This window comes from Rhagoletis zephyria, unplaced genomic scaffold (genome assembly GCF_001687245.7).
Source record: "Rhagoletis zephyria isolate East Lansing unplaced genomic scaffold, Rhagoletis_zephyria_1.1 Rzeph_scaffold_00763, whole genome shotgun sequence".
NCBI classification, from domain to species: domain Eukaryota; kingdom Metazoa; phylum Arthropoda; class Insecta; order Diptera; family Tephritidae; genus Rhagoletis; species Rhagoletis zephyria.
Genome location: NW_016157847.1, coordinates 1 through 17,188, shown reverse-complemented (window position 1 = coordinate 17,188; position 17,188 = coordinate 1). Strand labels below are relative to the sequence as shown.

Sequence of the window (17,188 nt, the reverse complement as noted above, 5' to 3'; positions counted from 1 at the left end):
CCACAATTTAGAGGTAGGTTAGGAACTCCCTGTCCATTTTCGTGTCCACCATTAATAAGCTCAGGGTCCTTATTTCGGCTTGGCTATCACTCAAGGTGCTTACCTCTTTTATTGACGTCACACCCTTGATTAGTGCGTCTTCTGCTTTTTTCATGCCAGAAACTTCTGCCTGAAAACAAAAACCAGTTCCGTACGCCATGTCGTGTCGGTTGGGCGGAAAGAAAACCATTGGGATTCATTAGTTAAAAAGAAAAAAATTATGGAGAGGGTTCTTAACGGAAGAGCCCTCAATCACGTTTCGGGCTATCCGCAGCTCCTTCTTCCCCACCCAATTATCACTCGAGGTAATGTGGGTAGAGAAAAGTCGACATGGAGCCATTTGGAACACAGTGTAAACCGTGTAATCAGCTGACCTTCTCTTTGAGCCTGCGGTACTTTTGTTGTAATTTCAAACTTGCACAAGTATTTTCGAGAGAGTAGAACACCACAACAAGATTTTCAGACGCTCTGTGCTTTTCAGGCTTTCAGTGCTCTATTCAGCTTTAAGTTTTATATTACGGCTTGAGCACCAAAAGCTACGGCGTCTGAAAAGCTTGTTGGGTGTTCTACAAGTTGGGAGCGCAGGTTAGCGCTTTCTCTCCAGCTACTCGTGACAAAATTTCACAACATCGAAAAAATTTAAATATGTTGTTTTAAATAGATACATAAAAACAATTTGTAACATGCATACCGGAACGAAATAGTGGGTCATCAAACGATGAACGACTTAGTTTTAACTTTTAATACATAAGTAGTACTTTTATCTAAAAGACGTTAAGCGCTCTACGCACTCATGCTTTACAAGCTTTATGACATTAGCGCAGTGTCACTCCAAACCGGCATGAACCAGAGCCGCACTAATACATTGTTACCTCCTTAGCGCTGCAAAGTGTTGCCTGCTTTTAGGAGCTTGAAAATGCCATGCATTGCATTACGCTGATGCTGCCTGCCACTCGTAAAGCCAAGGACGATTTTACGAGCACTCAAATGCCAGCCAGCACGTGCGTTGGCATTGTTATTGTTTTTTTTTAATATAAGCAGCTATTACATTAGTTTTTCGTTAAAATTAGCACAATGCAATGAAAATTTTTTAGCATGCACTTGCACTTACATTAGCCTAGCCGCTCTCATTTTTATTTCATTTTTAATTAGAATTCATTGAAGATTAAGGCAAAGCCGACAGGCAAATGGCTGCGTGTAGAATGGTAATAGTAAAATTCAATTTTCAATTGCCACTTTTGCCTTAGTTTTGCGGTTACAGCTCAAGGCTGCGCTTGCATTGCACAAAGTAGACACAACGCAAAGTGTATGCAACTCGACAGCTAGAAAAGTGTGTGAGTGTTCAGCCCTAAAGTTGCCTACTTGTCAGTCAACATCAATGTAAATAAAGAAAATCAATGGCATTTAATTGAAAAAGTTTTCATCCATTTCGCCGGCATTGTGCAGAGGGCGCGCGGTCTTTGGCTTTGGCATTTGTGCATTCGTGCGATTTAATGCGCCATTTAAGTGCTCCCCAAATCGGGGCAAGTTGCCTAAGTCAATAGTTCTCAATGAAGCGCCCAGCTTACTCGCAGGCATTTCCAAATTTACTTTGCTTTTAAATTTCGTTATTTTTTCAAACTTTTTTTTCGTTTTCATTTTGTACCTCTCGGTTTTCCTCAACTATGTAAATTTACTTTACTTTCACCCGCGTCGCCTAACTAGATATGTGATAACCGAACTCCTACAGTCAGATCTCCATAAGATAATCGTCTCGCCACAGCATCTCTCCGCCGATCACATCAAAGTGTTCCTCTACCAAATATTGCGCGGTCTCAAATATCTGCATTCGGCGCGCATCCTCCATCGCGACATCAAGCCCGGCAATCTGCTCGTGAACTCGAATTGTGTGCTGAAAATATGCGATTTCGGTTTGGCGCGCGTCGAGGAGCCCGACCAGGCCAAACACATGACGCAAGAGGTTGTCACACAATATTACCGCGCACCGGAGATATTGATGGGCGCTCGCCATTATTCGTCCGCTGTGGATGTTTGGTCGGTCGGTTGCATTTTCGGCGAACTGCTCGGTCGTCGCATTCTCTTTCAGGCACAGAATCCCGTGCAGCAGCTGGAGTTGATTACGGAACTGTTGGGCACACCCTCCATGGAGGATATGCGTCATGCATGCGATGGCGCCCGTTCACATATGCTGCGTCGCGCACCCAAGCTGCCATCATTTTCGGCGTTGTACACGCTCAGTTCGCATGCGACGCACGAAGCAGTGCATCTGCTATGTCAAATGTTGGTCTTCGATCCGGTAAGTGGTCAGACATGCATACATATGTATGTAGATATATGTACATATATTTTTTGCCACTACTAAATAAATTTGCCATTTGGCCTTTCAGGATAAGCGCATCACAGTGACGGATGCTCTGGCGCATCCCTACCTGGACGAGGGTCGTTTGCGATATCATTCGTGCATGTGCAAATGCTGTTTCACTACCTCGGCCGGTATGCGTCAATATACGGCCGATTTTGAGCCATCAGCTGGTCAGCCATTTGACGATCTGTGGGAGCGAAAGTTGACTTCGGTGCAGCAAGTCAAAGGTAGAATTTATTTATTTACAAAATTATGCAATTATTAGTTTTTATATAAGATACGTAGGTATTTGAAAAATTACTACTCCTCTGCGGACTTTCTAGGCTCATTAACGAGACTCAGTCCTCCAAGCGTAACCCTTTCATGGGGCCGGCCGGTCCCACTGAACGCTACAAAGCACCGCAATTCGCCACTTTATATGCCCACATGAGTTCAAGTAATTCTTGAAGAGGTTCGAGCAGTTTCCAAAAACCTTTGAGCAGCGTAGCTCTCACTGCAGGTCGTGATTTGATATCTGCCTCTGCCCTCTACTACTTAAATGATTACAGAGACTTCCGTTGGAAAGGTCCTTGACTTTACTCCTAAAGTAGAAAAGAACTATTTTAATGATCGGTCTGACTAAAGCTTTGTATACTCAAAGTAGTATAGCCGGCCTAAGTCTTGCTGAAGGTACTGTGGCACTACCCGATATCTTTCAGCGCTCGATATCTAACTAGTTACCGCTGAGGATTGAAGCCTTCCAATTTTCTTTACTGCTAAAATATTTAAGATTTGAGTTGCAATACGCCGCAAAGGGCATCTCTGAGAGTCTCTCTGGGTGCGCTGGTTCCGTTAATGGGGAGCGCACTACCAAACACCACAAGAGAAGCGAGATACATCGCCCACTGCCATGGTGTAAGGGGCATCCTCCTCAGCCACAGTCAGTGGTCTTCCATATAACATTGAGTTGGTCCATCTTGTGTTTTTTTTTTCATTCCATGTCGTTCGAGACACGTGCGGTTGTTGAAGACTGCCTCACCTACAACAAAAGCTTTCTGTTTACATCCCTGCTTCCAGCACCAGTTTAAGCTTTGATACAATGTCGAGTAGAACTTATCCACAGAATTTTCCACTTTGGTATGAATGGTTGTAAGTACTCAGACGGCTGTCCACCAAAACCTGTGGTCAAATGTGCTTTTCGACCGTGCTTTACAGGCTCTTCAACAGCAAGAGTTTCAGACTGATAGGCTTGAGGCTTCCGTGCTCAATCATTTTTCCTTGGTTTGAAATTGAAGACTGTCCCAACTATTCTCCAATGTGTAAGGATTTGGCCAAATACCAGAAAGACCATAAAAGTTCTTATTAGAGCCCTCCGCTCGTAAGCCTCTCTCTCCCACCCTTAAGCCTCTGCGGATCAACGCCTTCGGGGCATGATGTACAGTTTCTAGTTTCTCAGTCACTGCCAATGATGATATATACCCGTTCAGTTTCCATACCTCTGCCTGCTTCAGAATTTAACCTGCTACCGGGACAATGGGTTTCAAGGAGAGCATTATAAAATGTTGCCGCAACATGGTGTAAGGTCCATCAGATTTACTGAGATAGTCAAGCCTCCTAAGCGTTAGATCTTTGTGATGTACCTGGTGACCCCTCAATGTTATCAATAACACTAAAGTCTCTGTAAGAGATCTCTATAAGGGATCCCGGAATTACTTAAAAAATATCCCGAAATCCCGGGATCACAATTTTCCGTATATTTTGACATACCTAAGTGGCAGTACAGGTGGAAAGTGTAAAAATAAATTTACCAAAAAGATTTCAAATATTTTTAGAGCTTTACGAACTTTATTTGGAGAATATTAATATCGACGAAGTCTCTATAAAAGTTTATTTTAAGTAATTTATGTTACTTAGTTTCAAAGTTTTTTTTTCCAGCACTAATATTGTCAACTTTTATTTTTAAATAATTTTACAGAGGAAATGCACAAATTCATAGCGGAGCAACTGCAAACGGGACGAGTGCCACTTTGTATAAATCCGCAAAGTGCGGCCTTCAAAAGCTTTGCTAGGTAAGTGAGTGTCCTTTTAAAATTTCCAGAGGAAAAAAAAGAAAGAAAAAACTAGAAAAGTAACCTACAGTTGAAACGATACCAAATTCAACCAAAAAACGACCTTAACAATCCTTTTTTGGTTTTTCTAAAAAAAAACTACAATTGTTTTGTAAAATTTTTGGGTTTTGCTTAATAAATTCGGTGTAACTTTGTTTTTTTTTTTCAATACCGTATATTTTTTTGGTTTTTGTAGTTTTTATATTTTTTAAATTTATAATTTTTCATATTAATTTCTTTCTTAAAATTTTTTCTCTAATCCTTTTTTTTTTTGCAGTTGCACTTAAATTCTTATTTTCATTTCGGCATACTCCATTCATGACATTTTATTTTCATTACTAACATATCGCCTTTATTTGACAAAACTTTCGTTTTCCCTTTCTGCACTACAGCACATTTTCGAACAACAAGTTTTTGGTGTACCTAGCTGCATAGGTTGTGACTTTTTGACAAAATTTTTCCATTCGAAATTCAAATTTTTCCACACATTTATTCCGTTTTTTTTTTTCAAATGTGCATTTTATGTGTTGTCTTTCACGAAGTCACAGCACACATTTGCACGTAAATATTTGAATTTCTTATACTTTTGCACCAACAACCATCATCCATCCATCCATTCATTATCTACCGCCATTACAACACTTTAACCACGACCATGACCATTTTGCCACCAATCCGTTATTTAATCATGCTTTCATTCGAATTCATTCATAGTAAATTCTTTGATTAATAAAGTTTTATTAAAAATAAATTTATTAAATTTAATTACATTTGCGTTAAGCCAATGAGAATGAGATAATCTACTACTACTACCACTACTACTACTACTACTACTACAACCACTGCTGCTGTTACTGCTGTCAGAGACGCTGTTTGGTGCAACGTACACAGCTACAGATACAGTTACACATGCGAATGCGAATGCGAATGCGAATGCGAATACGAATAGAGATGTAAAATTGAAAGTCGAAGATCGAAAAATTAATTAAGAACTCAACTTAACAAAAAAGTGGCCGAGTCATAAACTGAAAACCGAAAAAAAGGCAAACATTGCAAACAATCCTATATATTTGAGTATATACGTGCATATGTATGTATGTATGTGCGAGTAAATTGCTATTTTTAACTCCTGCGCACATACGTTTACATTCAATGAGATAGCAATCGCCCTATCACTACGCACAGCTCAGCTCAAAGCACTCAGCCGTAAAGTATGCAATTGCTCGCATGCCGCATGAAGTCACTTCGAAAACTATGATAACAGTATGTATTCACGCACTCGAATTTAAGCAAAAAAAAATGTTCGTGCATTGCGTTGCGTTTTAATTGATTATAAATTGATTGCTATTTACTGCCCAGTTGAGTATGCGCACTTAAATATTTTTGCAAATAAATATACACACTGAAAGATGTGGAGAGGATGTGGAGAGCGTGAATTGAATAAAATCACTTAGCCAACGAGCAATCGAGCAGAAGAACCAGCAATCTATATTGCAGACACCGGCGGTAATAGAAGCGGAGTCAAGTTAAAAATTTTACATCCAGCGTTTCTATTGTGAAGCGAAACATCACTATTCGGTATACCCAGCCACAATTCATTTGAATAGAGTGATTCGAGTGCTTCGCGTACTCCGAATTCTACGAATAATTCAAGCACACAACTGATTGAGTTGGAACGAGAGTGAGTTGGAGAGAGAGTTCATCTGAAGAAAGTATTCCGGCATGAATGTCTTTTCACACATCAAAAAAAAAAAAAAACGGCCGGCAGCTACTGCTGCATAAACGCAATATGAGCGCGCGCAATCAGTTCAGCAACAAAAATATTACCCATTTTGTTACGTTCAGCGGCTTACTTAGTTCAGCACAATTTGTCTACAAATCAAATCTCTGAATTAGGTCTGTTGATATTTAATTCGAACTTATTTATATTATAATTTTTTTTTCTTACACATTCTACTTTTTTGCTACTTAGAAATCACAAAGTTATCATATCCTTTTAACATTAGTCCGTTAAGTTTAGTAAGTTTTTATTTTACTGATACTGTACAGCATTGCATATAATTATATTTATGTATGTATAGTTATATGTTTTAGAGAGTATGTGTGGGCGTGCTTGGTGGTATGGGACTTTAGTAGATTAACCAGAGATCTACAGGAAAATTAGGCGCTCATGTGGCCCCTTTTTGGGTTCGATGACTGAACTTTCTCATTGGTAAAAAGCATGGTGCTAGTTGTCGAAGGGCTTCTCACAAATCGTTATATAGCTTGTAATAGTAGGCCTAGTAAGTTTTTTATGTGATAATGTGCCAAATGTGAGTTAACTCTACACTATGAAAACGGCCTTAGGTTAGGCTAGGAATTACCCATAGTTGTTCATTGGGTTTCCAAGTATGGGTAAGAGCCAGAAGTGCATCGATATAGAAAAAGGTCAGCCAATTTCCACGCATTCTCATCGCGTCAACTTCTGCAGAGAGAATTAGTTGGTATACGCCATTTTACGAGCCTCCGTGAAATAGCCCTATGACGACGCCGGTAATAATTCTTTCCGAAGATCTATTGGGCTTCAGAGGGATTTTCGTCATTTTCCTATTTAACGGCCAACATAATGTTTGTCGCGTTCATTGGCATCGCAAAGATATGCCTCAACTTCTCATTAGCTGGCAGTGATGTTGAGAGCTCAGCATCGGCAGGACATTTTCCTACAATCCTCTAATGGAATTTTTTTTAATATTATTATTTTTTTTTTTTTTTCAAAAGCCATTCGACTACGGCAAAGATAGTGACTTTTCCGACTGAAACTATGCTATTTAGTAGAACACTGACTGCCTTTTCTATAGCTTAAATATCAGCATGGAAGACGCTGCATTCGTGTGGCAGACGTAAAGACTGACTGTTCTTCAAGTTCTCCGCGTAAAGATCAGGCCGGTTTCTAGCTACATCTTTCCACCATCAGTTTAGTTCGGGCGTCGTCCATTCTTCTCCGGGCGGAAACAATATAGTTATCCTTGTATCGTCGCTTCTGATCTGCCGAAGTATGCGAAACCTTCCCAATTTCCCAATTGTTTGCTTTTTGTTCCCTTGGTCCACGTATGTATGTAGATATTACAATCGATCTGTTGACTGCGGTGTACATATGTATGTATGTATGTAGTATGTACAAACCATATATGATATACGACCTGTTTTCATAAATGATGCAGTTTTCCACATTTTTCGCCATCAGATGTTAATTGAGTTATATACATACAGATATACATTAGGGTGCTTCACTCTCCTTATCAAAAGAAATCGGCACTGCTTTTCCATGGGAAATATAAAATGCATTATGTATATTTTAATACTTCCGCCATACTATTGAAAATAACTTCAAAAATTGTTTTTTTTTTTAATAAATAAAATTGGTTTTTGTAAATATTTTGTCTAAAAAATCACATCTGTTGATAATATAGTATATTATAAGAGTTTAAGTTCAATAGGTCTGCAATAAAGTGTATCAATGCAATCAAAATATCGAGATTTTTAGATATATTTTCAAATCGGCCCAGCTCACGTAAATCTTAATATTTTTCCGAAATATTTTGGCGTAAGTTTTAAAATATAATAAATTGTATAATTCCGGTGGAAAAACCGCAACTTTTTTTTTGTGAGGCACTCTAATGTGCATACATAAATATGTATGTTTGTGTGCCTTTTTGTGTGAATGTTTTTATCTAATACTTTTATTTAATTTATATGTATGTATATTTTAAACTAATTGGCCATAGACTAAACCGGATGCTAGTAAATAAACTAAAATTTCAAAACATGTTGGGCAAATTGAAGCAATGGTCCATTATAAACATGTGTACATACATACATATATGCATATGTAAATTATAATACATATATTTTTAAGCACCAACCACCAGTAACCAATGCGCCATTTACACAAATACACACTTGAAACGCCCTCAAATTCACCACCATTTAATAAATCCAACCAACAGCCCATCAATAGCGCCACTCTCCAATCCTCACCAAAAGTAATTAATCACTTTCACGAACAAGAGTAATCACTCGTGTATGTATGATGTATATGGCTCATTTACTAAAAGACTGTCGTAACTCAAAAAACGAAAGTTTTGAGCAAAAGTTGCAGAATTACTCCATAAGATGGCAATTTGCATTACCTTTTCCTGCATTTCAAGAGCAAGTTTAAAATTTTTAACGCTTCTACTGAAAAATTATTTTATTTTGCGTTGACAGTATTTCAGTAAACGAGCGATATGTATGTATATAATTATATGTACGTATGTGTATCGTACGTATGGTTAGTATTGAAAATTGCCAATCATGTATAACAGCTACATATAAATAAATAATTTTGCTACTGCAATTTAAAAAATAAAAAAAGGCATCGCTTCCAATCATGCGCACCCACATACTCGTTACACAAAGAATTGGCATACCGGCAGCATTGAGTATTTTCTAAATTTTCCAGCATTGAAATTCGTGTGTGTGTGTGTGTGTGTGTTTGTATCATCTAACAACTTGGCATACCAACATCAAAATGCTACTAAATTATGCTGCATAAAACCCAAAAAATAAAGAACACATAAATTTATTACTAACTAATCTAATGAAGAGCAGCAGTCAAATGGATAAATGTGCATTAATACAATTCAGTTACATATGTATATGGTCAACGCGCTGCCCCGCGAAACTGTACAGTTGTATGTGTAATAAGCAAAACTCCACCTCATTCCAAAATTAAAAAAAAAATAATAATTAAAAATCATAATAATAAAACTACAGCAGTGATTTTTAGTAGTTGTTAAATTATCTCCTCTTCCCCTCAACATAACGCATCAAAACTAACTTAAACGAAACTAAATTGAATATAAAAAAAGAACTCTTTTGTTTTTAATTTTCATTGGTGCTTTTGTAATCAAATCTAACCATCTATCTTAATAATATTATTTTGTTAAATTAAATTCATTTTGTAGTTATATTATTTTAGTTTAAAAAATTACATTATTTTTCGTAGTTTTAGTTATAGCATCTAAACTGTGTAGTAAGTACCGTGTACAAGTATAACACTTAATCAGACACACACACATATGTATATTAAATAGATTTCATTAATACTAAATTTATTTACATACAATAAATATGCGTAAAGCCTTCTTACACGACCTGTATTTGCATCTGTAAATCTCAATTTTCCGAAATGTTCCTACCGTCTATCGCAACTTGATCGATTTGGTTTCACGTTTTCCGATCAAGTGACACTTTTACATTTGGGATATTCACAACGTTGTCGTAAGTGTCGTATTGTTCTATGTCGTAAACTCTAACAGCTTAATTAAATGTTTAGTGGACTTGAAACCAACTATTTTTTAACACTGCGAAAATTCATAATATAACTTTTATGGTACCTTGCGAACCCCCTGAATATATTTTAAGCCGTTTAGCTGTAATAAGACACTTACGACACCATTGTGAATACCCGAATTCTTTATTTTCCTTGATAACCTCTTGCAGCCCTCTGGTAGAGTCGACACTATACATATGAGCCTGCTGCAGTGTGACCTTTTCCGGACATACCCTTATTGTTTTCTACTGTTGATGAGAATATCTGTTGCCAAACTAACCAACGACATTTCTCAATTCCGTTGTCGTCCATTCTTATAAATCAAGTTAAAAACATTTTCTATTAAATAGCTTGATATTTCTCGTTGCTGCTTACGATGAATATTTTTGAATATGCTGCCATATAAAATTCCTATGCCTGTGTTTTAGTTGGCAACAACATGAGTAACGAAATGAAACTAATTTGAATTGAGTAAATTTTGAGACACTTAAAGATTGCAATTAAGGAGAAGATGAGAGAAGAAGATAAAGATGCAAACAAAGATAAAGATGCGGATAAAGATAAATGTTAACTAAAGTTAACTACGCAGATAAAGACAGATATAAATAAAAAGTAGAAGATAGTGATGGAGATGAAGATGAAGATGAAGATGAAGATGACAATGCATGAAGATGAAGATGAAGAAGTGGATGTTGATGAAGATGAAGATGAGAAGAAGATTAAGATAAGTTCAAAATGAAGATCAAGATCAATAATAAGTTGAAAATAAGGATACATAGCTTAATAGATAATAGATAATAGCTTAGATTGAGACAAAAGCAAAGTCAAAGGCAAAGCAAAGACAAAGCCCAAGTAAAAGACAAAGGCAAAGAGGCAAATACAATGACTAAGTTTCACTTGTACGCATTCAGTTTTTTTTTTAATGTTTAATTCCCATTAATTTTCTTCTTCTTTCCGACTTATCGTACGCAATTGAAATCGATGGTTGAGTGGAAGATTGACCTATCTCCGCAGCTAGTTCGAAAACGCCCTGTCTCAGAAAACTTTTCGAAAACGTCCCCTACTTCAAAATTTGGTTGAAGGATGCGCTCGAGTTTGCCCGAAGTCGGACATAATTCGATCAGACTTGTCGGATAACAAAATAAATAAAATTCTCCAGACACTTCGCCCAGAAATCTGTACAAAACCTGTAAGGGTACGTTCATACAGAAAGCGTTCAACTTCATGATGCTTCAGAAACTGTCTGGCACATATGCTAGCTGGGTTAATTCACAAAGGCCCTAACCAATAAATTTTTTATTTTACAGTAGAAGCAAAAAACATTACATATAAAAAGAATATCAAAAACAGGTCGGGTTTTTTTAAAAAGTGTCATGTAATTCGGTTGTTTTAGGTACTAACAATTTAAAATGTTTATTGAAGGTGGATTTTAATATATTCTCTCAAAATCTGTGAGCAACGCAGTTTCGAAAAAAATGTTGGTTAGGGCCTTTGTAAATTAAGGTGACGATATGTATGTAGCTATCTTTTTTTTAAGAAAACATTACAGTACTCCTCCCAGGTAAAGAAATTACATTAGGCTACTCTCCGGGTACCCAACGGTGCCACAACCAACCACGATTTCATATGCAGCGAATAGGTGTTATAGCGGAGTAGGAATGCCGGCTCTGTCTTGAGGACGAGTGACCTTCCGAACACATTTTTTGTGATTGTCCAGCTTTGGTTAGGCAAGGATTCCTTTTAGGAATGATTACCTTACCTTAAACCTCTTGCTGAGGGCTTGTAGAGAAGAACTCAAGACCAACTTCAAAACTATTGATAGCCTCAGAGAGAGTTTATGAAAGAAACGCTTTACGTGACGGTAGCGAAATTTGATGAATTCATTTAAGAAACAAGTAATTTTTAAGCGAAAAGCACAGCCGACTTCCATTCTCATCGGATCTCAACCAAATTAGTATGGAACCAACAATTCAAATCGGCTGACGTGGTCCAAAGTTAACATTCATAAAAAAATATAAATATCAAATATTCCGACGAATTGATAACCTTCTAATTTTTTTTATTATTATTTATTGATTATAGATAGTCTGGCTTTAAGGGTGTTTAATAAGGTCTCATTCTCAAATTCGATTACAAACAATGTTTTCCGCGATCCATACGGTTGATCTTGCTGATACGATAATACATTTGTGTAGGAAAGTTAAATGCGAGATACAACGAAGAGCATAACTCAGCCGGGAACTATGTAAAGATATTTTTTCCTGTATAAAATGCATTTACAACCGAAACGACACAACACATACATACATACATTTCAACATTTGTGTAACTATGTAAACTTCAATGCTTTAAGCTTAGTTCAAAAAAACTGCACACACTACATTTTCCAGTTGTATGATCATAACCGATTTTCGTTTCAAACATTTCAGTTTAGTTGTAGCAAACTTATTATTGTAACCACTACTTGTGTATTTATTATCTGTTTTCATTTCAAGTATTTCAATATGATTTTTTTGTATTAAGTTGGCTTCATTTTGTGATATTTTATATAAAAACAAAATATATATATATATAATATTGTTTACTAGATGTTGAATCAGTACTAATATAATTTCCGTTTTTTTTTTTATTCATTTTTCCAGTTCAACTGTGGCGCATCCTTCCGAATTGCCGCCATCGCCACATCAATGGGAATGACGGCAAAATGAGGCCATAGCCGCCTAAAAGTAGATACTAAACAACAATTATTATAATTACAGCAACAACAACAAACAGCCAACAATACCACCCGTTTTAACCAAATTCTTTTCATTTAAATTTAATTAAACTAAATAAATATAAATGTATATAAAACACAACGCTGAAATTATGATGCAGCAGCAGATAAAATAGCCGCAAAACAACGGCAAAGAAACGATAAAAAGAGCAGCAGCAGCAGCAGCAGCAGCAGCAGTAGCAGCTAAAAACCGAGTGACAGCGACAAATATTATAAAGAACTTTAATAGACTATTATTTTTAAGAATAAAGCAACGATTTTAATTTTTAAGTTAAAAGTGTAACGTAAATGGATGCATAAAAGCAGAAGAAGCGCCAATGGGCAGCCACGAAAAATAATTGAAAAAAGTCAAAAGTTGAAGCAGTGTAACCTGGCGGAGCTGCCACCACATTTGAAGAAGTTTTACGAAGGAAGAATGAATAGAAAGTGCAACAAAGCAGAGCATAATAACTAAATATTATGTAAATTAATTAAAGTAGGAACGAAGTGGAGAGAAATGTAACAATGAGCGGTACAGTAATCATTCCACCACCGATTAAAAACACAAAAAAAAAGAAACACAAGCAAAGGAATCATTTTGCGCAGAAGATGCGGAAGAGGGCAGTAAGTAAGAATGCTGCCCAAAGCAACACTAGTCGCCTGAAGTGAACTGAAGACACGAAAATTGAAGCGGTAAAAGAGTGAAGCACACAAAGCTATGCACGAAAAGCTTTTGGGGTGAACAGCTGATGCTGAAGTGTGTTTTAATAGAAGCAGAAGAAGAAGTAGACAGCAGCAACGAGAATGAGCCATTGAAATAATGACGTCACAAAAAATGCGCAGTCAATGCTGAGCAGCGCATTTGTGGGAGCTTCGAAGTAGCAAATTCCGGCGTTTGGGGGCTACAGTAAGTGTAGCTGTAAATTATGGCGGCAATAAGGAGTCAAGAACTATCGCTGACGATTGTAAGGGGGGAATTAATAGTACGTATACACACACACAAAAACACTGCAAATGGCATGCATTATAGAATCAGTGTAATCGTTAAAAAACACACACACACACACAAACAAGCATCGAGTGCAATGCTATTGTTAAAAAAAATGTCCCAAAAAACATACAGCGATTGTATGTGAGATATCAGCTAAGCAGAGAATACGATGGGAAAGAGAGAGAGAGAGAGACGCCCCAGAAAAATATTGCAAAATATATTTGTAAATTATATGCAGAAGCATCTTAACTAAAAGTATTCACACACACACACATGCATACATACTACATACGTCTCCAAGCTATGGACCATGTAATGAAAAGGCGTTAAAAGCAACAACAACAAATAAGTATATTATACACTTTGTAAATGTATGTAACAAATGAAAAAAAAGGAACCTTAAAAAACATCTGATATGCAAATGTAAAGTAGAAAGTAAAAGTAATGAAGTGTAGCGTATGTATGTATTATTATGTAACAGCAATTATTATTATAATTATTATTATTATTATTAAACATAAAACTACATGATTACTGCGACTACAAATACACGTACGTTTATACATATTATGATTAACTTATATACATACATATATAATTATAATGAACGTAATAATTAATTAATTAATGTAATTTGTTTGCCAAATTTACCTCAAAGCAAAAAGTAAAACACTTTTTTTAAAATACTATATTAAAACATATAAAAAATAATTATTGTATTGTAACTAGAAACAAAAAAAAAAAACATCTTAAACTACACACAAGCATTGAACGATACAAAAATGTACGCAAGGAGCTACAGGCGGGTTAGTAATTGCATATTAGAATTTGAGAAAAAAAAACAAAGAAAAATTTTTCATGAGCTTAAAGGGAGGGTTTTGGTATGCTATGCTATGAATTTATTTAAAATGTCAGTTAAAGTGAATTTTGCGCTCTTTTTTCATTTTCGTAATTCGAATGCAACTGAAAACTCACGCCAAGCTGATTTGTAAACAAAAGAAAATATCAAAAAAAAAAACTCCCAACTCCAAGCTGGCATCGTAAACCCTCCTTGATTTAGCAAACAGGTGGGCGGCCGCATAGAAAAAAAATTGAATGCAACGTAAGTTTAAAAAAGAATCAAAAATTTTGCACCATTTTAAAATGATTTGGCTGGCCGCTGTGTAGGAAGTTATAAGTGCAGAATAGCTTCAAACTAAAGAAATGCAGTTAAAAGTATGCGCAAACGCCTGAAAGTATGTAGTAGCAAGCTTTAGCAGTTTTTTCTGAAAAATGTGCACGATAAAATTAAAAGGAATACATGATAGCAATTATTTTGGTTTCATACACAACAAAAAAACATGTGCGTATAGTATTTTAGTAAAGAAAAACTGTAAAAAATAAAGCAATTTTCGAAATTTTTTTATGTATTAAATCAGCCTGATAAGTAATAATTTCACGCTTCAAAAAATTTTGCGCATTTTTTGGCGCATGAAAATTTGATTGAAAAAAATTACGATCACAAATAAAGTATTAAAAACTAAATTGGAAAAATCAGAAAATTTTTAATTTGTTATCTGTTCTATTATTGTTTACATAAATAAGCTTCATTTTAATAGTCAATATTCCTTTTTTCGGATGCTTTGTATTGTATTTTTTTAGCAACAAGTGTTTTAAAAGTCACCCGGTAATGCCCTTCTCAATTCCATATTCAACCTCATGGCATACTCTTAGGCGATGAGGCTTTTACGATTATTTTATTTGATACTTTTATACCGAAACACAATCACCCCACGATTTGACACTTTCGGTTTTAAAACTTTGTTTTCGTACAAATCTAAATATATTTCTGATTCTTATGATAACTATAAGTCCACTGTTTCGGTATTATTTTATTAAGTCTAATCAATAACGGAACAGCTCTTTTACATATTCAAATTTGTTGTATACTTTTAGGATACTTAATACTTGGGTTTTATTGACTTTTTAAAATTTGTGTTTTTTGCATACGAAGCTTTTTAAATTATAAAAATTAAATTCGAAAAGATTTGCCGAATTTTTCCCTTTGCAATATTTTGCTTAAATTAACCTATTTAGCGAAAAATAATTTTTTGTATACTTCTTCGTTCATTAAATTGATCATCACCCTCAAAATTCAACATTAATAAGTATTGTATGAAAAAGAGAAATGAAAAGATAAAAAATTCGTTTTCCATTTTGCAGCACAAAAGTGAAATTTAAATCAACAGCGCTGCCAGCAAATCATTGTAATAATAAAAAAATAAATATTAAATTTTCGCTTCCGCGATTATTATGTTTCATCGACATTTTCCAATAGCAAACAAATGCTGCCGAAAATTACTTAGATGCGCTATTTTGTGCTTTCCAATACATACATATGTATATTATTTGGCTTAAATTTTGAATAAATACCAAATTAAACAAAAAATATAATCGAAGAATTTTTTGTAGCTGTATGTAGAGCACAGCAAATAAAAACGTATAACAATATTTTATATATTTAATTCAATGCTATGTACGCGTATGTATCTGCTTTAAATGTGTTTTGTAAGAAAATGACTAAAACAAAGCGAAAATATGTATGTACGTTTTTTTTTTTAAAAAGATAAGAACATGTATAGATAACAAATTGAAAACGAAATGGCAAGGTTAAACTTTCAAACACGCACTGAATGTACGAGTATGTAATAATATGTATAACCACTTAAATGATAATTTATAATTTTTATTATATAATAGTCGATTAGCCGAAGTATACACTTACGTAGAAACACACACGCAAATGATTTCTTAACATGTATGTATGTATTGTAAGTTTTCAATGTGTGCTTATGTAAAGTATATTTCTTCTACACAAACTCCCACATGCATTCATAATAGGGTAGCACTTAAAATATCAACACCTAACTGTTTTTCGAAATCGCAAAAATTTGTCGCAGTTTTTAATTGAAATTTGACATAGATATTATTGAAATTTATTCATATAAATGCATAAGCTCGCTGAGTCATAGCTGGTTAGAGTCGCAGTTTTTCGAATTTTTGCGATTTAAAAAATATAATAATTTTTTTAAACCATTTTTTTTTTAATTTGGAAGTTTTCGGAGATGTTTTTTTTATAGAAAAAGTAATGATGTTGACATGTTTAAGTACCACCCTAATACATGCATACATAAATTAAGCGGTGGCAGCTAGCCAATTACGCTTGAATGAGTCGCCTGCGCGGTAGCCTTGTTGAAGCGCTCCTGGGCATGCGCCACCGCTCTCATTTCTTACAGTAGAACTGCACACCAACGTTTTCAGTTATTTAGCGCTTTTCAGGCTTTCAGCTCCCAATACAGCTTATAAACCTTATAGCTGAATAGAGCGCTGAAAACTTGAAAAAATCTGAAAAGCGTTGAACGCTTGAAAAACTTGGTGTGGAGTGCGAACTTAAATCGTTAGGTGTATTCAATTTTAGTTACACAATATGTAGATGTGCATATACTTAAATGCATAGGTGCGTAAACAAACATATATATTTTTATATGAATTACATACTTACTAATTAAATAAGCAAAAAATTAATTAATTCAACAATTAATGAATTACCATGTAAGTTTGT

The 17,188-nt window shown here is 35.3% G+C and overlaps 1 protein-coding gene across 2 annotated transcripts in view; it reads left to right on the top strand.

Moving 5' to 3' along the window:
- The window catches only part of nmo (serine/threonine-protein kinase nemo), a 122,717-nt gene extending 108,511 nt beyond the window's left edge, over positions 1-14,206 (top strand). The window contains exons 5-9 of one of the 2 annotated variants that reach the window (XR_001847303.1): positions 1,744-2,335; positions 2,427-2,628; positions 4,356-4,449; positions 5,270-6,384; positions 12,484-12,569. Coding sequence is in view for 1 of the 2 variants with exons in the window: in XM_017614047.1 (XP_017469536.1) it covers positions 1,744-2,335; positions 2,427-2,628; positions 4,356-4,449; positions 12,484-12,538 (943 nt within the window). In the remaining variant the exon portion in view is untranslated. Of the gene's footprint in view, positions 1-1,743; positions 2,336-2,426; positions 2,629-4,355; positions 4,450-5,269; positions 6,385-12,483 lie in introns of both variants that reach the window. The other variant, XM_017614047.1, reaches the window with a different exon arrangement.
- The last annotated feature ends 2,982 nt before the right edge of the window (positions 14,207-17,188 follow it).